Genomic DNA, 21,662 nt, shown 5'->3' with positions numbered 1-21,662 from the left:
TGGGATGTAACAGTTCTATCATTTTGAAGTGTTACATTGTTAGGATGTTACAGTTGTACCCTTTAAAACTGTTACAATGCTGTGAGGTGATAATACTGTGAAATTGTAAAACTGTAACATTGTAACTGTGTAATAAGGTAATCTTGTAGCATTGTAAAAAAAAAGTAACATTGTAACAGTTTAAAATGGTAAAACTGTGACATTGTAACATCCTAACAATGTAACTTTGTCGTTTTGTAAAATAGTGATACTGTAACAACATTACGATGATACAAAGCTACAAGATTACCTTATTACATTGTTAGGATGTTACAGTTTTACCATTTTAAACTGTTACAATGTTACTGTGTTATAATGCTACAAGGTTACCTTATTGCATAGTTAGAATGTAACAGTTTTACAGTGTTGTGATAATACTGTAAAATTGTAAAACTGTCATAAATCTGTAATAAGGTAACATTGTAACAAAGTTGTAACAGTTGAATTGTAGCACTGTAACATCATAATACTGTAAAATAGTAACATTGTAACATGATACAGTGTTACAGTTTCATAAAGTTACAGTGCTACAAAGTTGCCTGGTTACATTGTTAGGATGTTACAGTGTTACAATTTAACAGTGTTACAATGTTAAAATTCTACAAAATTCCTTGTTATATTGTTGCGATGTAACAGTTGTATCATTTTGAAGTGTTACATTGTAGGGATGTTACAGCTGTACCCTTTAAAACTGTTACAATGCTACAAGGTTACCTTATTACATAGAATGTAACAGTTTTACAATTTTACAGTGTTATGATGTTACAGTGTTACAATTTTACAGTGTTACAAAGTTACAAGGTTACCTTATTACATAGTTAGAATGTTACAGTTTTACAACCCCAAATCAGAAAAAGTTGGGACAGTATGGAAAACGAAAAAAAAAAAAAAAAGAAGTGATTTCTAAATTTACTTTGACTTGTATTTCATTGCAGACAATATGAACACAAAATATTTCATGTTTTGTCTGGTCAACTTCATGTCATTTGTAAATATGCATCCTTTCCTGTCATTCAGACCTGCAACACATTTCAAAAAAAGTTGGGACAGTAAAGCATTTACCACTTTGTAATGTTGCCATTCCTTTTCACAACACTTAAAAGACGTTTAGGGACTGAAGACACCAAGTGATGAAGTGTTTCAGGTGTAATTTTGTCCCATTCTTCCTGCAGACAAGTCTTAAGATGGGCAACAGTACGGGGTCTTCGTTGTTGCATTTTGCCACACATTCTCTATTGGAGACAGGTCGGGACTGCAGGCAGGCCAGTCAAGTACCCGTACCCTCTTCCTCCGCAGCCAGGATTTTGTAATGTGTGCAGAATGTGGTTTTGCATTGTCTTGTTGAAATATGCATGGACGTCCCTGGAAAAGATGTCTTCTTGAAGGCAGCATATTATGCTCCAAAATCTCTATGTACTTTTCAGCATTAATGGTGCCTTCGCAGAAGTGCAAGTTACCTTTGCCAAGGGCACTGACCCAACCCCATACCATGACAGACCCTGGCTTTTGGACTTGTTGCTGGTAACAGTCTGGATGATCCTTTTCTTCTTTGGTCCGGAGCACACGGCGTCCATTCCTCCCAAAAAATACCTCAAATACTGATTAATCTGACCACAGTACACGTTTCCACTGTGTGATGGTCCATCCCAGATGCCTCCGAGCCCAGAGAAGTCGACGGTGCTTCTGGACACTGTTAACATAGGGCTTCCTTTTGGCACAGTACAGTTTTAACTGGCATTTGTGGATGTAACTACGTATTGTGGTACTTGACAAAGGTTTGCCAAAGTAGTGGTGATATCGCTTATAGATGAATGACGATTCTTGATGCAGTGCCGCCTGAGGGATCGGAGATCACGGTTGTTCAGCTTAGGCTTGCGCCCTTGTCCTTTACGCACTGAAATTCCTCCAGATTCCTTGAATCTTTTAATTATGTTATGCACTGTTGAATGTGAAATATCCAAATCTCTTCCTATCTTTCTTTGAGGAACATTGTTTTTAAACATTTCAATAATTTTCTCACGTATTTGTTGGCAAACTGGCGATCCTCGGCCCATCTTTGCTCCTAAAGGATTAGACCTTTCTTGGATGCTGCTTTTGTACCAAATCATAATTACAATCACCTGTTGACATCACCTATTTCAAATCACATCATTATTTAACCATTTTACCTCATTACTAGCCCTAAATTGCTCCTGTCCCAACTTTTTTTGAAATGTGTTGCAGGTCTGAATGACAGGAAAGGATGCATATTTACAAATGACATGAAGTTGACCAGACAAAACATGAAATATTTTGTGTTCATATTGTCTGCAATGAAATACAAGTCAAAGTAAATTTAGAAATCACTTCTTTTTTTTTTTTTGCGTTTTCCATACTGTCCCAACTTTTTCTGATTTGGGGTTGTACAATTTTACAGTATTAGAATGTTAAAATGTTACAAAATTCCTTGTTACATTGTTGGAGGGTAACAGTTTTATAATTTTGCCATGTTACAGTTTTACAAAGTTACCTTTTCATGTTGTTAGAATATTTTACAATGTTATGTTTTTGGCTTGCAAATCCAGGTACTCCAGAGGAGAAGTCTAAGCTTCTGTTTTCAATGCATGATATTAAAGGAGATGGCTTCTTGTCCAAGGAAGAGTTCACTTCCTTACTCAGGTCGGTTCTGATGTCGGATCCTGTTTTTGAGAATTGAAGAAAAAAGTTAATTTGGCCAAAGATTCAGATGATACATAACTTTGAGATGCAGATGATATAAATCAATAACACTCCTTTGAAAGATTTCTTCTTTCTGCTAGTCACTTTTTCTCCTTTCTCGCGCAGGTCTTTCATTGATATCTCTGGAAGTGCTCTGTCTAAGAGTCAGGCTGATGATGGGATAGCAGCTATGCTTCAGGCAGCTGGTCTTTACAACAAAGATTCCTTCTCATGGGAGGACTTTCACATTCTGCTGCGAGACCATTCAGCTCAGCTCAATATTAAAGGTGAGGGATATATTTTTTTTAATGCTCTAATCCCCAATATATCTCTATAATTCTTAGCTAACTCAACAGAGGTATTTTTCTTTGAAACTGCTGCGTGTATTTCCAGGAATGGAAGTACTTGGTAAGAAAAAACTAGACAAACAACATCGAGTGTCTTTCATTAAGAAAAATAGGTAAAGAAAAAATGTATGACATAACACTCATATTTCACTTTTTAAAATGAGTGCACCGTAAAATAGCTAAGAAGTTGTTTCTTTTGTAGTTCTTCGGCAGAGGAAGAGCTTACCCACAGGTCTGAAGGCGAGCAAGGTCAGGAACTTCGTCAAAGACAGACCAAGAAGTGAGACGTTACTGTATAATATCTCTGTCGTGGTCATTTTAGAGCATGTGTTGCATTGTGCAACGTGTTCTGACATGCGTATGGTCATTAGGAGCTCAGCTAGGTGTTAGATTTAAGCCTTTGTGAAACCTGTCATTTGTTGGTTATTGAGAAATGTGGCCATCGGTATTTGTGGGAACTGATGCCATTCTGTGACATAATGTCGGCCAGGTTTCATTTTGAACGTCATCATCTTTAGTTGACTGTCAAAAGGCTAATGCAGCAGCGGAAGTAACTATATGTATGTGGTGCTTGTCTGTGCAATAGCCAATACCAATGATTTTAAGTTGTGGGTGTTTGGCAGGATGTTGCTCATTACTATTTGATTGCTAGATTAATTACTTCACCCCCAAGTTCACCTGATGGTTCACCCCTAAATCTCAATTTAGCTATGTTTACATGCAACCGAATAATCCATTAGTTATCGGATTGACAGCTCAGACAGACTGAAAAGCCGTCATGTAAACACCTTAATTGATCGACTGAGCTCGATCCCAATTGAAATTTCGATCGTCAAAATGTAAAATGGAATGTAACTTTTGGTCGCGCTAAACCACTACTTGCTTGAAAAACTAATTAGCTACACTCTCAGAAAAAAAGGTACAGTGGAGGTACAATTTTGTTCCTTGGGGAACAAAACTTATAACTGCACCTTTTAAAGATACACAATTGGTCCTTACGGTACATATACTATTGTTTTCCTCTACTTAAAGCAGGGGTAGGCAAGTCCGGTCCTAGTGAGTCGCTGTCCTGCAGAGTTTGGCTCCAACCCTGAAAGACATCTATAGAAGCTCTTATTGAGAATAAAGGTTTAGATGTTGATGTTTTATTGAAAATGTTTGGTTACCACTATGGTGATCAGTGTTTCCTGTAGTTGGGCAGTTGGACTCTTGGCTTTTTATGCGAGTTTGTGGTTTTTGTTACAGTGTTAACAAAACTCAATCTGTACAAATCAAAATAACTCATAAACAATTATCATAAAGAAAAATGTATGACTAAACTCATCACTGACTAAAAATATGAATAACTAATAACCACCAACAACAATACTTTCTTGGCACAGATCAGACATTCTGAATTCTGATTTTTAAATACATTCTAGGGAGGAAAAAACTTTAGACGCACACAGATATCAAGACTCAGCATATGAATCTCAACAATGGTGACACACGTAACGCGGCAATGCATGCTGGGAGCCATGAGTTTTATACTGTGGTGGCTGAGTAGGGTTGGATGCAGGACATCAGCTCTCTAGGACCGAACTTGCCTACCCCTAACTTAGAGGTACAAAACTGTACCCCAGTGACGGCCACTTGTACCTTAAAAAATACAATTTTGAAATCTTTTTTTTTTTTTTTTGAGAGTGTACGCTGTTTTAAAAGCAACTAAGCTATTGTCAAGTAAGTAGCATCACTACTTGTAGTTAGCTACACCCCAACACTGCCTGTCTGTCCGTCCATTTAGTTAGTTATCTAGATGGATGTCTTTCTATCTAGATAGTCATCCACCCGTCTGTCTTTCTAATTAGTGCAAAAGACAGCTAACTAATCTAGATAGTTATCTATCTGGCATTCTCTCTATCTAGTCAGTTATCCATCATTCTGTCCATCAATTAGTTATCTGTCTGTCTGTCTAACTAACTAGCTCGACATATACACAGATATATATCTAGATAGAATCACAAGTCTGATCAGGCTGAAGGACTGTGCCAATATAGCCTTTTTGAAAGTTTGAGCAATAAAGCTGTTGTTTTTGTCAAGCCACAAAATTAAAATGTTCAGTTTCCCCAGAGTTGGACAAAGCAACCCCAAGGTGTACGTGAGGCCTCAGAGAGAGCGCTACAACAGAAACCCAGTGCAGAAATGGATCCAGCAGTTCAAACGCTTCATAGAAAACTACAGGAGACATATCATTTGCGTAGTCATTATATACGGGATCACAGCTGGACTAGCACTGGAAAGATGCTACTGTAAGTGTCCCATCTCTTTTCATCATTGAATATTGTATTGTACATATTTGTCAGTTGCTTATTTATTATGATCATGTTGAATTGGTCATGCATTTCTGCACTGGAGATCCACACTAACGGTTACAAACCAATAGCGATGTTTTTAGACTATGGTTTACAGGCCCACTCCAGTGGCATCCCAGAAGCCTCCCTGGTGGGCGTGCTTGTGTCTCGCGGTTCTGCGGCCGCCATCTCCTTCCTGTTTCCCTACATGCTCCTCACTGTGTGCCGTAACCTGATCACCATGTGCAGAGAGACTTTTCTCAACAGATACATCCCATTCGATGCGGCCATCGACCTTCACCGCCACATGGCTATAGCTGCTGTCATCCTCTCAGGTCAGAGGAGAAAAATTCCCTCTACGTGCAAAACAACATTTACAAACACTTGAACTCTCTTGTGTGCCCTGTAAAAAACCACATGTAAACTTCAGTGAAACTTTAAGTCACCATATTTTTCACCATATTACATAAGTATTACATTTGTGCAGTTTATGGCGTACATGACTTAATCGTTGCATTTAATGACCAGGGTCCATTGCGTAATGTAACTTCTTCAAAGCGTGTGCATTACAGCAATTATATTTATGCGTGTATTAATTATTAACTAATTAATTTGTTTATTTACATTTTTTTTTGTGCCACAGTTGTTCACAGTATGGGTCATGTGGTCAACGTTTACATTTTCTGCATCAGTGACCTCAGCATTCTTGCCTGCTTGTTTCCCAGAGTGTTCTCCAACAATGGGTAATTCATATTAGTCATGTAATTATTTGATTGATCATGAAAAATATATAAGATGGATGGATGCATGGATGGTAGTAAGACAGACAGATGGATGGATGGGTAGAAAAAGACAGATGGATGGATGGGTAGTAAGACAGACAGATGGATGGATGGATGGATGGATGGATGGATGGGTAGTAAGAGAGACAGATGGATGGATGGATGGATGGATGGGTAGTAAGACAGACAGATGAATGGATGGATGGGTAAAAAGAGACAGATGGATGGATGGATAGTAACACACACAGACAGGCAGATGGATGGATGGATGGATAGATGGGTAGTAAGACAGACAGATGGATGGATGGATGGATGGGTAGAAAGAGACGGATGGATGGCTAGTAAGACAGACAGATGGATGGATGGATGGATGGATGGGTAGAAAGAGACAGATGGATGGATGGATGATAGTTAGACAGACAGGCAGATGGAAGGATGGATGGATGGGTAGTAAGACAGACTGATGAATGGATGGATGGGTAGAAAGAGACGGATGGATGGATGGATAGTAAGACAGACAGGCAGATGGATAGATGGGTAGAAAGACAGACAGATGGATGGATAGTAAGACAGACGGATGGATGGATGGGTAGAAAGAGACAGACTAATGGATGGATAGGAAGAAAGACAGGCAGATGGATGGATGGGTAGTAAGACAGACAGACGGATGAATGGATGGATGGGTAGAAAGAGACAGACTGATGGATGATAGGAAGACAGACAGGCAGATGGATGGATGGGTAGTAAGACAGACAGACGGATGAATGGATGGATGGGTAGAAAGAGACAGATGGATGGATGGATGGATGGATAGTAAGACAGACAGGCAGATGGATGGATGGGTAGTAATACAGACAGATGGATGGATAGTAAGACAGACAGATGGATGAATGGATGGATAGAAAGAGACAGATGGATGGATGGATGGGTAGAAAGAGACAGATGGATGGATGGGTAGTAAGACAGACAGATGGATGAATGGATGGATAGAAAGAGACAGATGGATGGATGGATGGATGGATGGGTGGATGGATGGATGGATGGATGGATGGATGGGTAGAAAGAGACAGATGGATGATGGGAAGTAAGACAGACAGATGGATGGATGGATGGATGGATGGGTGGATAGTAAGACAGACCGATAGATGGATGGATAGGTAGTAAGACAGACAGATGGATAGATGGTAGTAAGACAGACAGACAGATGGATGGATGGATGGGTAGAAAGAGACAGATGGATGGATGGATGATAGTTAGACAGACAGGCAGATGGAAGGATGGATGGATGGGTAGTAAGACAGACTGATGAATGGATGGATGGGTAGAAAGAGACGGATGGATGGATGGATAGTAAGACAGACAGGCAGATGGATAGATGGGTAGAAAGACAGACAGATGGATGGATAGTAAGACAGACGGATGGATGGATGGGTAGAAAGAGACAGACTAATGGATGGATAGGAAGAAAGACAGGCAGATGGATGGATGGGTAGTAAGACAGACAGACGGATGAATGGATGGATGGGTAGAAAGAGACAGACTGATGGATGATAGGAAGACAGACAGGCAGATGGATGGATGGGTAGTAAGACAGACAGACGGATGAATGGATGGATGGGTAGAAAGAGACAGATGGATGGATGGATGGATGGATAGTAAGACAGACAGGCAGATGGATGGATGGGTAGTAATACAGACAGATGGATGAATGGATGGATAGAAAGAGACAGATGGATGGATGGATGGGTAGAAAGAGACAGATGGATGGATGGGTAGTAAGACAGACAGATGGATGAATGGATGGATAGAAAGAGACAGATGGATGGATGGATGGATGGATGGATGGGTGGATGGATGGATGGATGGATGGATGGGTAGAAAGAGACAGATGGATGATGGGAAGTAAGACAGACAGATGGATGGATGGATGGATGGATGGGTGGATAGTAAGACAGACCGATAGATGGATGGATAGGTAGTAAGACAGACAGATGGATAGATGGTAGTAAGACAGACAGACAGATGGATGGATGGATGGGTAGTAAGACAGACAGATGGATGAATGGATGGATAGAAAGAGACAGATGGATGGATGGATGGATGGATGGATGGATGGGTAGAAAGACACAGATGGATGGATGGGTAGAAAGACACAGATGGATGGATGGGTAGTAAGACAGACAGATAGATGGGTAGTAAGACAGACAGATGGATGGATAGATGGGTAGTAAGACAGACAGATAGATGGGTAGTAAGACAGACAGATGGATGGATGGGTGGGTAGTAAGACAGACAGATGGATGGATGGGTGGGTAGTAAGACAGACAGACAGACGGATAGATGGGTAGTAAGACAGACAGACAGATGGATAGATGGGTAGTAAGACAGACAGACGGATGGATGGGTGGATAGTAAGACAGACAGATAGATGGGTAGTAAGACAGACAGACGGATGGATGGGTGGATAGTAAGACAGACAGATAGATGGGTAGTAAGACAGACAGACAGACGGATAGATGGGTAGTAAGACAGACAGACAGATGGATAGATGGGTAGTAAGACAGACAGACGGATGGATGGGTGGATAGTAAGACAGACAGATAGATGGGTAGTAAGACAGACAGATGGATAGATGGGAGTAAAACAGACAGATGGATGGATAGTAAGACAGACGGATGGATGGATGGATAGTAAGAGATAGATAGACAGACTGATAGACAGACAGATAGACAGATAGATAGATATAAGTAAACTAATGCTATGTGTTGATCATTTGCAGGTCTGAGCTTCCAATGAAATGGACCTTCTGGTTTTTCAAGACCGTTCCTGGTGTGGCTGCACGTTCAGTTCTGATATGACCAGTATTCAGCTCATAGATTGAATGCATTATTTTGTGGATGTGTTGTGTGTGTTTGTTCTTTGTAAGTCTCAGTTTTTTCTTTCTTTCAGGTCTCACTGGGGTCCTTTTGCTGTTGATTTTTGCTTTTATGTACGTCTTTGCCTCACACTATTTCAGACGCATCAGCTTTAGAGGATTCTGGATCACACACCACCTATATGTGCTCGTCTATGTCCTGGTGAGGAACACACCGGCAGTTTCATTAGTGTCTGAGGCTCAGTATTGTGTCCTGAGATAATGTTAATAATGTTAAATATAGACAAAATACGGAGAGTAGGAGAAATCATAAAACTATATATATGTGTATGTGTGTGTGTACATACACATATTTTATATACATATTTACAAACTTTTATGTTAGATGAGATTCATTGCGATTAATTGATTGACATTAATTATATTATGTTACTAACATATAAATTATATATCTAGTGCTGTCAAATCGTTTAATCGCACCTAACATAAAATTAATAGTAAATATACGGTATATATTATATGTGTGTGTGTGTGTATGTATATATATATATATATATATATATATATATATACACATATGCGTATTTACAAACTTTTGTTAGATGAGATTAATCAACATTAATTATATTATATTTATTATATGTATGATTGCGCGCTTGACCAATCAGAATCAAGTATTCAACAGAGCTGTGTAATAATACTCGCCCTTTCTCTCGTCTCATTTGGCAGACGGTGATCCACGGCAGCTACGCCCTCCTTCAGGAGCCCCGCTTCCACATCTACCTGATCCCCCCCGGCCTCCTCTTCCTCCTGGACAAGCTCATCAGCCTCAACAGGAAGAAGGTGGAGATCCCAGTGGTGAAAGCCGAGCTGCTGCCCTCAGGTAGACCATCCTCTCAGCAGATCCAGCACAAAGCTCTGTTGATCTCCGAGTCTCCAGGGGCCCGAGCACACACGGGTCTGTCATGTGCTGTGAAGTGTCACTCCTAATTGCTCTGGCTGTGAAATCACACAGTGTCTAACAACAGGAAATCTCAGGTCAAATTCAGGGGTCACTTTATTTATACACACACACACACACACACACACACACACACACACACACACACACACACGTCCTGTTATATCACATCTTTGTTGTCAAAATCACCAGTTACCCTGGGGTAATGATAATTGCGTGTGAATCCGCTTCTTTGAATTGGCAGATGTAACATACCTGGAGTTCAAGCGTCCACAAGGTTTTGTCTACCGCTCGGGACAGTGGGTTCGTATCGCATGCCTGACGCTGGGCACGGATGAGTACCACCCCTTCACCCTGACCTCCGCCCCACACGAGGAGACCCTCAGCCTTCATATCCGTGCCGCGGGACCCTGGACCAGCAAACTCAGAGAGGCCTACACCCCTGAGAAACTCCAGGAGCTTGGAGGATATCCGAAGGCAAGGATGTCAAGTTTGTGTTAGGATTCCATAGATGTAGATTAACCTGATTTTTAAAGATCAGATCAGGTGGAAGTAGTTCCTTAAGATAAAATGCCAAATAAATAAATAAATAATGTAATGGAAAACTCATATAAAGCATATTATATAGTTTATATATTATAGTATATATTAATTATATTATATTTAGTGCTTTCAAAGTGATTAATCGTGGTTAATCACATCTAACAGAAAACTTTGTAAATATACTGTATGTATGTATATATATTAGCGCTGGGTATTGATGCAAATTTCACGATTCGATTTTCATTCGCAAGCTTTCTATTCAGATTTCGATTCGATTGGATATTGATTATTGTGGATATATATCAGATACAGTAGCTACATGGCAAATTTTCTTAAGGAAAATAAATCTCTCAACTAATGCTGTAAACTATACATGGGTGTCAGTTAGTACTACTTTAATGTAATATTGAAAGTTAAAATTAACTGATTTAAATATAAACACATTACACTCAATGAAGTTTTTTATAATAATAAAGTTATAATACTAACTTTACATATTTTCAATACTAACATCATATTTCTACTCAATTTGTTTTTGAAATATAAACATTTAAATGGTTGGCAGTCATAAAAACTTGACAGATTTATTCAAACACGCATTCATATTAATATTGTTAATGTGGTGAATACATTCATCAAAATGCTCCTCTCTAGGGTTAATTTTTCTAGCTGACTAACGAGTTTATGGACACTGGATATGTTTTTTCTGAGGTAATGTTAAAGGGTTAGTTCACCCAAAAATGAAAATTCTGTCATTAATTACTTACCCTCATGTCGTTCGACACCCGTCAGACCTCCGTTCATCTTTGGAACAGAAATGAAGATATTTTAGTTGAAATCTGATGGCTCTGAAAGGCCTCCATTGGCACAATGGCACTTTACACTCTCCCTTAAAAAGGTACTAAAGACGTTGTTACAATGTCCATCTCACTACAGTGGTTCTACAATAACTTTATGAATCGGCGAGAATAGTTTTTGTGCGCAAAAAAACCCTAAATAACGACTTATATAGTGATGACGATTTCAAAACAAGGCATCATGAAGCTTCGAAGCGTTATGAATCACTGAGTCGAATCATGATTCGGATCGAGTGTCAAACCGCCAAACTGCTGAAATTTGGCGATTCAAACCGCTGATTCGACTCACTGATTCATAACGCTTCGAAGCTTCATGATGCCGTGTTTTGAAATCGTCATCACTATGCAAGTCGTTATTTAGGGGTTTTTTTGCGCACTGTAACGGTGGCAGGCCCAAATAAATCGTCTAGGTTAACTATGCATAGTTTGGGCGCCAGACAAGCTTAATCTTGTCAAAATAAAATTTATATTTGTTGCTTTTTCCACCGATTACAAACATAAATCAGAGTCTCACACAAAGAAAGTTCATATTCCCAGTTATATATTTTCACCAAACTACCAAGGAAACAAACAAAAATAATTCACAAGTTCATTGTCATGGTTCTTGGGTATATTTTCATAAACAATAAATGTAAGAAAATCACACAAAACACCAACAAAGGAAATAAAAATAAACAAATAAATAATAGAAAAAAATTAATTAAGCACCCTTAGTTTCACACAACATTTCCTCAACAGGAGGTACTGGAAACAGAAAGGATGAAAAAGTATATAAAGAGAAAGAGATCACCTTGGTTTCACTTCAAAAATAAATAATAAAAAAACAATCGTTCTTAAACACAAAAAAAAAACTATTATTTACAATGGAAACAAATAAATAATTAAATATATAAGACAATACAAGTTGAGGCAAGTATCTCTTTGGACAGTCCCGGCAGATTCAACACCTTTCAACAGGTTCGCTGCTCAAACGGTGCAAATTAAATATATAAAGAAAAGCATTCAAACTGTCAGTTCATATATCACAAAAAAGAAACTTTTACACACTAAATCAAACCAAACACTTTGTAACGACGTCTTTAGTACCTTTTAAGGGTCTTGAGAGTGTACAGTGCATTGTGCCAATGGAGGACTTTCAGAGCCATCAGATTTCAACTAAAATATCTTCATTTGTGTTCTGAAGATGAACGGAGGTCTGACGGGTGTCGAACGACATGAGGGTAAGTAATTAATGACAGAATTTTCATTTTTGGGTGAACTAACCCTTTAAAGAGCGCCAACGGTATTTATTTTTTTAAATTTCATAATAAAATGGATGTAATTTGTAATCTGATACTTTGTTTCATATCAAAAGCAACAAAACACAAAGATTATTGCGATTTTGTTTTGGATGGGACTGTCTGGGAGGCGCGCTAGAATGATCCGTTCATTCATCAACTGAAAACAGGATGACTAATCGATTCCTGGGATTTAAGAATCGATATCGGTTCATAAAAATGAGAATGATTCAAATTTAGAATTCAATATTTTTTTGTATTATGTATATGTAATGTATTTGTATTATACCCTAATATATTTTATATATGTATTTACAAACTTTTATGTTAGATGAGATTAATCGTGATTAATTATATGTATTATATTTTATTAATTATATTTGCTGTCAAATCGATTAATCGCAATTAATCACATTTAACATAAAAGTTTGTAAATATACTGTGTGTGTGTATACAGTATATGTATTTACACACTTTTATGTTAGATGCGATTCATTGATTGACAGCATTAATTATATTATATTACTTATATTTAGTGCTGTCAAATCGATTAATTGCGATTAATCACACACATTTATATATTTTATATACATATTTACAAACTTTTATGTTAGATGCGATTAATCGATTGACATTAATCATTATACTATATTATTTTATAGTATATGTAGTGCTGTCAAATCAATGAATCACATCTAAAAAAAAAATTAAATATACTGTATATATTATATACAGTCAAACCAAAAATTATTCAGACACCAGACATCATTTTTTACTAGTGTGTGCAGGACACTATAGTATAGTTTATTTATGTAAGTGAGGATAGCAAAATAAACTGTGACATATTATACAAAAAAATTCTTCATACAGTGACTACCAGTAAAATTGATTAAAAAAATATGGGACCAAAATTATTCAGACACTTTGACCTCACCATATTTTGCTCAAGTGTTTTTTCTTTAATTGCTAAATTTATTCAAAACCAAACGTTTCATTTTTAGTTATTTATTATCTTCATGTAATAATAATTCAAACACAGCTGTATCTGGACGGGCCGTTTGGGGAGGGTCATCAGGAGTGGACAGACTATGAGGTGTCAGTGCTGGTGGGTGCTGGGATTGGAGTCACACCGTTCGCTTCCATCTTAAAAGACCTGGTCTTCAAATCTTCAGTCAAGTTCAAATTTCACTGCAAAAAGGTACAGTTCCCTTTTTTTAAAAACAATGTTTTTTCGTGAAGTTTTCAAAGACACGTGTCCTCCGGCTCCAGGTGTATTTCATCTGGGTGACGCGGACTCAGCGTCAGTTCGAGTGGGTGTCTGACATCATCAGAGAGGTGGAGGACATGGACGGCCAGGAGCTGGTGTCGGTGCACATCTACATCACACAGCTGGCTGAGAAATTCGACCTCCGCACCACCATGCTGGTAAACCTCGTGTTGTTTATATGAGTTTATGACAAAACACAATTGGTTCCCTTTCGAAAGGGAACTCTCGCTGCGTCTAGCTGACGCTATGGGGAACGCCCTCGGCGTGACTGGTGTCTGAAGCTACTATCGAATCACGGCAAAGTCTTTGACCGACGTCAGCCCATGACGTCATCAACGTGCGACCCGGAAGTATAAAAGGGCGCCGTGCCAACACATACACATCTTTCTCGTCTTCAGGGACTGTCTGTTTGAACTGCTATACGAGTTAAGGTAAAACAAATTCAATTATTAATACACACGAGTGTGTATTTACTGCCTGGGATCAAGAGCATGCACAGTCAAGTTCATTTGAAGTTGTTTGTGGGTGAGTGTGAGCGGTTTTCAATCTGAGATCGCTCCCCTCTAGTCTGGCTTTTTTCCTGAGGGAAGAAAGTTTGGCATCTGGGACTGGATGATGCTGTCCCGCTCAAGCTGAGGCTGAGCGTTGGCATACATCATGGGTTCTCAGATGCAGCTCGCCGATCGTCGCGACGATCTGGCGGCTAACGAGACTAAACAGCAAGTGCTCTTAGGGATGGCTGGTGAGAGTGGTATGAATCCTCTCAGCCACCTTGACCGTGTATGCTGAGCTGATGAATGTTATGGAACGTGCTGCGGGCAGGCTGCTGCTGCCATGTTGGCGCGTTAGAGGAGAGATCGCTCGTGATAAATTGCACGATCGATTTCTCCTTGGCCATAAACCATCAGCTCAGATGAGCCTTCCATTCCTTCTTGATCTTATTACAGAGATCGAGAGGGCATGGAAGAATCCATATTCTACCCAATGTTCATCGACATCAGCGTTTTAACTTCGCTGATGTCGAGGGGATAGGGGAATATGGATGTGTGTTGGGGCTACCGACTGGCGAGGAAAGTTTACGAACTTTTCTCGCATTTCGTGGGCATCAACACTGAAGAGCTCAAACTCTGCCTTTCTAAATCACGTTGTGCTTTAATGGCAGGGGCATACACGGCAGCGGGTTAGGCTGGTGCTGCTTTTCACACCATGGCGGTGTTTCAGGCGTACCAGGCGGACCTGCTGGAGGATCTCGACCAGGGGGCCGGGCTGTCCCCTGAGGCGGTTGCTGAGCTGCGCCGCACCACAGATCTGTCTCTCCGGGCCACCAAGCAGACTGCTGCTGCTATCGGCCGCTCTATGGCGGCTATGGTGGTTACGGAGAGGCATCTGTGGTTGGGCCTGGCTGATATCGGGGAGAGAGAAAAGGAAAAGTTTTCTCTTCGATTTGCCGGTTTCGCCTACTGAACTTTTCGGCACCTCCGTGGAGGCGGTGGTTGGAAAGTTCAGGGAGGCGAAGGCGCGCTTAGCGGCATTTAAGACATTCATACCGCTGAGATCCGCGCCCCCACCCAGGCAGGCGGGACCTGGTCCTTCACGGTCTGGGGACCGTAGGCAGGACCAGAGTGCTAGCGTCTCCTCTCGCCCATGATGGCCTGCCCGGACTTGCTCAGTGAGAACGCCCCTTTCAGGCATTCAAGGGCGGTAGAACATGGTGGTGAGAACCGCACATTGAGTCTTCGCTCAGCATGCCGCAGGTGAGAGTGGTCATTTTTGTGTGTTATACTAAAAATATGTATTTCTTACAGACCCCAGGTTCCTGTATAGAGTTGGGTATTCATCAGAGAGAACTGTCTTTCCCCTGCTTAGTTAGGCTTTAACACAGCACCATTCTCTGGGCTGTGTATGTGAGCGTGTGTTGGCTTTCCCTGGTTGGTCAAGATGGCGCCAGATAGGCCACCGCTTATGGTTATCAGAAGATGGGCCTCCTCTCATATTGAGGGTAGTGTTTAGGCCGCCGGTCTTTTCTTTGAAATGTTTGCGGATTACTAGGCGGTAGCACACTTTTCTGATAGAATGTAGTGTTTGTCTACCGCTTAGGGTTACTATTGTCTTCGGTTCCCTAAGCCACTGCAGGTTGGATTAGTTTGTCTCTGTTACAGCTGAGCGCTACGGCGTCAGTTGGTATGTGGATGAAGGAGGCGCATTGCTGAGGCACCGTCACCTTTGGTTGTACACCACTTAGATCAGAGGCCTCCTCTCATTGAGAGTCGTTGGTTTAAATAGCAGTCAGTTTGTTTGTCTGGCAGTTATTTCTCGTTTTTGCGAAACTCGTACAGCTTGTAGGCTTTTACAAGCCTCCCTGGAACGGGTCCCCATAGTAATGGGTAGCTATCATGTGTTAGGCCTCAGCAGGCCTCCATGAAAACGAGCCGTAGGGTCTAATGTTACTACAACCCACATTTTGCAAATATGTCTGTCCCAGTTAGCAGGAAGGATTGCACCGTTTTCAAGATTAAACGGTGACAGTGGTAGGCCTTATCAGGCCTCTAGTAAGGCAGGTGACAATGCTTAAGCATCAAGGTACTACTAGCCTAGCTGGCTATCAGGTTAAAAAGGGGTAATTACGCTCTCCTGAAGGTCGGCTGTCAATTGTAGGCCTCAGTAGGCCTCTTGAACAAGGCGCATTATCAGTTGGAAGGCCTCAAACCAGGCCTCACTGGAGGTATGTACCGATGTGCGCATCAGGACAGCTAGCCTGGAGGCTATCAGGTTGTAGGCCTCATCAGGCCTCCCCGAAGGCCAGCTGTTAGTTGTAAGGCCTTGCTAGGCCTCCCTGAGGGTGAGCTCTCAGGTTGTGATCACTACCAGAGGCAGGTTGTAGGCCTCATCAGGCCTCCCTGAAAGCCTGCTGTTGACTCTAAGACCTTACTAGGCTTTCCTGAGGGTGAGTTCCCAGTTTGTGGTCACTCTCAGAGGCAGGTTGTAGGCCTCATCAGGCCTCCCTGAAAACCTGCTGTTAATTCTAGGCCTTAATAGGCCTCCCTGACTCGAACAAGGTAGTAGGCCCCATCAGGCCTCCCTAAGGTGTTCCTGGGATCCAGTCATCTGAAACAGTTAGCACGCATTGCAAACAGGTAGCAGGCCTCTCCAGGCCTCCCTAAAGGCTGCTTATCAGGTAGTAGGCCTTAATAGGCCTCCCTTGAGGGCGAGTTCCTTAATCAGGATGCTCGAAAAGCCTGCGTAGCTTGACTGTCGGGTAGTAGGCCTCAATAGGCCTCCCGGAGGGTGAGCTCCCAGATTGTGGTAACTCGAACAAGGTAGTAGGCCCCATCAGGCCTCCCTAAGGTGTTCCTGGGATCCAGTCATCTGATACAGTTAGCACGCATTACAAACAGGTAGCAGGCCTCTCCAGGCCTCCCTAAAGGCTGGTTATCAGGTAGTAGGCCTTAATAGGCCTCCCTTGAGGGCGAGTTCCTTAATCAGGATGCTCGAAAAGCCTGCGTAGCTTGACTGTCGGGTAGTAGGCCTCAATAGGCCTCCCGGAGGGTGAGCTCCCAGATTGTGGTCACTCGAACAAGGTAGTAGGCCCCATCAGGCATCCCTAAGGTGTTCCTGGGACCCAGTCATTTGAAACAGTTAGCACGTATTGCAAACAGGTAGTAGGCCTCTCCAGGCCTCCCTAAAGGCTGGTTATCAGGTAGTAGGCCCTAATAGGCCTCCCTTGAGGACGGGCTCCTTAAACAGGATGCCCGACTAGCCTGCGTAGCTTGACTGTCAAGTAGTAGGCCTCCATTAGGCCTCCTTGAGAAAACAAGGGTAACCTCAGCAGGCGGTATTGCTGTCAGGTAGTAGGCCTCACTAAGGCCTCCCTGAGGACGGAGTCCCGAGCCTGGATGCTTGGGTTTCCAGCATGGCTTGCGGTTAGGTAGTAGGCCTCTATAGGCCTCCCTGGAATACCCGCTATCAAGTAGTAGGCCCACAGGGCCTCCTTGAAGTTGAAGTTCCTGAGCTAGGCACTTTGATTACCAGTTCTCTGTGAGAACTTGTGGTAGTTGGGCCTACAGCTGGAGGTTACTCGCCAGGCAGGCTCAGCTGCTCCCCTCAATGAGGGTCGTCTATGAGTGCTCAGCCGCCTGAGCCTGGTCAGACGGTTGTAGGCCTCTCATGAGGCCTCCCTGTTAGATCAGTCATTAGGCCCTTTCGGCCTCCCTACTGCTTTGAAACACAAGCACCTGGTAGATCCTTGATTTGAGCAGGCAGACTCCCCTCGATAGCAAGGGTTGAAAAACACTACGCTGAGTATTGCTCTCTTGGATAACCCGTCTCTGAGTTCCGGGCTAAGTAAGACTGCCTGTGTTTCAGTCCCTTAGCTTGGACGCCCTTTGGGCACCATCCAGAGGCTCTGTTTTGAACAGACAGGGTTGGCTAAACCGAAGTGTCCATAACACTTAGGGCACCAGGTCAGGCCTCCCTGGTGGCACTCGGGAGAACTTTTTCCCGAGTAGTGACTGGCTGGGGTTCCTTCGGGTCCCCTAGCCACATTCCCTTGAAGGGACCCCTTCATTGGAAGTAGTGGTCCCGGGCCTTCGAGCTGTCTAGATGGAACTCCACGCAGTGCGTTAGGGTTCCGTTTAGTTGTATAGCTTGGGCTTTGACCGTAGGGAGTGCTGTCACTGTCAGCCCAGGACCTGAGGGGGAATCGCTCAGGTTTTTCTATGAATTACTTGAGTTGACAGTTGTCACTGCCAATGGGCAGACACTCCCCTCAGCATGGCGGCGTTGGTATATCGTTCCCCATAGCGTCAGCTAGACGCAGCGAGAGTTCCCTTTCGAAAGGGAACGTCTAAGGTTACGTATGTAACCTCTGTTCCCTGAGAACAGGGAACGAGCGCTGCGTCGCGTTGCCATGCTTCAGGGCCTATCTGCCATACAGTCCCTTCAGACGAGAAGATGTGTATGTGTTGGCACGGCGCCCTTTTATACTTCCGGGTCGCACGTTGATGACATCATGGGCTGACGTCGGTCGAAGACTTTGCCGTGATTCGATAGTAGCTTCAGACACCAGTCACGCCGAGGGCGTTCCCCATAGCGTCAGCTAGACGCAGCGCTCGTTCCCTGTTCTCAGGGAACAGAGGTTACATACGTAACCTTAGACGTTTATGGCTACCGTAACTACTGTGACATCATTTATATCAGCTATGAAGTCATGGCGGGTTGTTTCTCTTTCTCTTTCCAAGTATGTCTGCGAGCGGCACTTTCAGAAGGTGTGGAACAGGAGTCTGTTCACAGGCCTGCGCTCCGTCACACACTTCGGCCGCCCACCCTTTCTGGCTTTTCTCAGCTCGCTACAGGAAGTTCATCCAGAGGTCAGAAAGCCAGTTCGTTCGCCTCCATTGCAAGATTTTCCATATCTTCCAGTATCAGTAAATATCTGTGATTCGTCTGAAGAAAGTCACTTTTATTTTGAAGTTAATAAGTCATTGAATGAAATCACGGTGACCGTTATATCAACCTCACGGTTCTTTCTACTCTTGCCTAAAGGTGGAAAAGATCGGCGTGTTCAGCTGCGGTCCTCCCGGTCTGACTAAGAATGTTGAGAAGGCCTGCCAGCAAATGAACAAACGGGACCAGACACATTTTCTTCACCATTATGAGAACTTCTAGACTGTCTGTGTGTGAATTATGTGAGGAATAACTGACAACGAATCAATTCATTATACATATTTATTCATTTCATAAGGGCTGGACTCAATTATTCTATTTAAAACATTTCTAGTTGCTAAAGAACGTGTTGAGGTCAAATAGAAATGAATCAGTTTTAGTAGTAAACATATTCGGGGTGCGTTTCATTCAAAGAAACTGATTATATCTTTTGAAGTTATGCTAAATTAATCATTGTAAAGCATTTTTCATTTGTTTTCCGTCTCTCTGCCTGAATGCAAAGTACATATGATATATATTCTGTAATGGATGATCAATAAATGAAGTGTTATTCAATTTTTTGACTGTATTGTAGTTGTCTTTTGAGTCTTATTATTATTATTAATATTATCACCTGATGCAATAAACCACTGTCACTGATATAATGGTTTTAAACATGGAAAATATATACATGTATTAAATGAAATGTCTATGGTCACAGCTATAATATGTGCATATGTAAGTGATTTATTATATGATTATATGAATTATATTATAACATTGAAGATATACATTTATATATGAAATGTCTATGGGCATATTATATAATAATGTATTTTATTATATTACTGGTATATAATATGTGCATACATGTATGTGAGTGTATTATATTATATTTTATTATATTAAATCATATTATATTATAACATAGAAAATATAAATGAATTATATGAAATGACTGGGCACATCTATAATATGTGCATATGTGTATGTGAGTGATTTATATTATATTATAATGTATTTTATTATATTACCGGTATATCATATGTGCATCCATGTATGTGAGTGTATTATATTATAACATAGAACATATTAATTTATTATATGAAATGTCTGGGCAAATCTATAATACATCTATCTATATACATCTATAATATGTGCATACGTATATGTATGTGAGTGATTTATATTATATTAGATTTATTTATTATATTATATTAATTATAACATGGAAGATATAAATAATATTATGGAAAATATTTATATAAAATAAAATAAATATTTATATTATATTATATATTTAGAAAAGGTGGAGAATAATGCCATACTCTAAAAAAAAAAGTTTCTATATGGCACCAAAACTGATTATTAACCTCATCAAAAATCATCAGGTTAACTATTATTATCAAATGCTTTATAAATGATATACTGACAGACAATTCATGTAGTATGTGACACTCACCTAAATTATTATTAGGAACACCATACTAATACTGTGTTTGACCCCCTTTCGCCTTCAGAACTGCCTTAATTCTACATGGCATTGATTCAACAAGGTGCTGAAAGCATTCTTTAGAAATGTTTGCCCATATTGATAGGATAGCATCTTGCAGTTGTAGTCCGGTGGTGTAGTGAAAATACCGTTACCAAGGTGATAAAAGCACCACATTTTGCATGGTGTTTCCTTAGGGTCTATAGTGTAATTTTGGCCTAGGAGCCCTCAGAAAAAAACTTTGTAACATGTCATATTAGAAGTATATCATTATCAATGAAATATGCTTAAAAACACAGCGATTCAAGTTCCTGCATAAGATAAAATGGTCAAATGAATCCCAAAGTTAACATTTTATATTTTTATGAACTTTTACATAACTAAAGCTTCAATACAAGTCAAAGTATTAGCAATACGATCTTTAGGACCCTTTTCACATTTACGGGTTTCTCAGAGCGGAAGTCGTCATAGTTGGGTTAACTTTTATAGCGGTGAATGAGAGAATACATTAAATATATATTTTGTGTCCCCATTTGCTCAAATAACAAAATAATAACTCCACAATAGTGATTTCACAACTTTAAAAAAAGAGGGAAAAAATAGAGTGACATTGATAACAGCAGTGAAAAGAGGGAAATATGTTAATTTTACCGCCACTCCCATAGACGCTGTATTAGAAACGCCCTCACAGCAGCGCTAACTTGTTTTTTGTCATTTGAAGTATAAGTGTTATATATGTACGTACATTTTAACAAAATGAAAATACAACATTTT

At 40.8% G+C, this 21,662-nt stretch overlaps 1 protein-coding gene across 1 annotated transcript in view; it reads left to right on the top strand.

The window, feature by feature from the left end:
• duox (dual oxidase) overlaps positions 1-19,970 on the top strand; it is a gene marked incomplete at its 5' end in the record, with an annotated part of 38,994 nt that extends 19,024 nt beyond the window's left edge. The window contains 15 exons of the mRNA XM_079808788.1: positions 2,604-2,697; positions 2,863-3,023; positions 3,130-3,196; positions 3,286-3,363; positions 5,193-5,371; positions 5,518-5,748; positions 6,057-6,156; positions 8,975-9,024; positions 9,145-9,272; positions 9,800-9,953; positions 10,276-10,508; positions 13,748-13,906; positions 13,978-14,133; positions 19,213-19,341; positions 19,517-19,970. Of these exons, the coding sequence (XP_079664914.1) occupies positions 2,604-2,697; positions 2,863-3,023; positions 3,130-3,196; positions 3,286-3,363; positions 5,193-5,371; positions 5,518-5,748; positions 6,057-6,156; positions 8,975-9,024; positions 9,145-9,272; positions 9,800-9,953; positions 10,276-10,508; positions 13,748-13,906; positions 13,978-14,133; positions 19,213-19,341; positions 19,517-19,639 (2,042 nt within the window). The 3' untranslated portion in view covers positions 19,640-19,970. The remainder of the gene's footprint in view (positions 1-2,603; positions 2,698-2,862; positions 3,024-3,129; positions 3,197-3,285; positions 3,364-5,192; positions 5,372-5,517; positions 5,749-6,056; positions 6,157-8,974; positions 9,025-9,144; positions 9,273-9,799; positions 9,954-10,275; positions 10,509-13,747; positions 13,907-13,977; positions 14,134-19,212; positions 19,342-19,516) is intronic.
• Positions 19,971-21,662: the final 1,692 nt, after the last annotated feature.

This window comes from Gobio gobio, assembly GCF_949357685.1.
Source record: "Gobio gobio genome assembly, chromosome: 25".
NCBI lineage: Eukaryota > Metazoa > Chordata > Actinopteri > Cypriniformes > Gobionidae > Gobio > Gobio gobio.
Note: the sequence above shows the minus strand (reverse complement) of the source record. Positions and strands in the feature narration are given on the sequence as shown.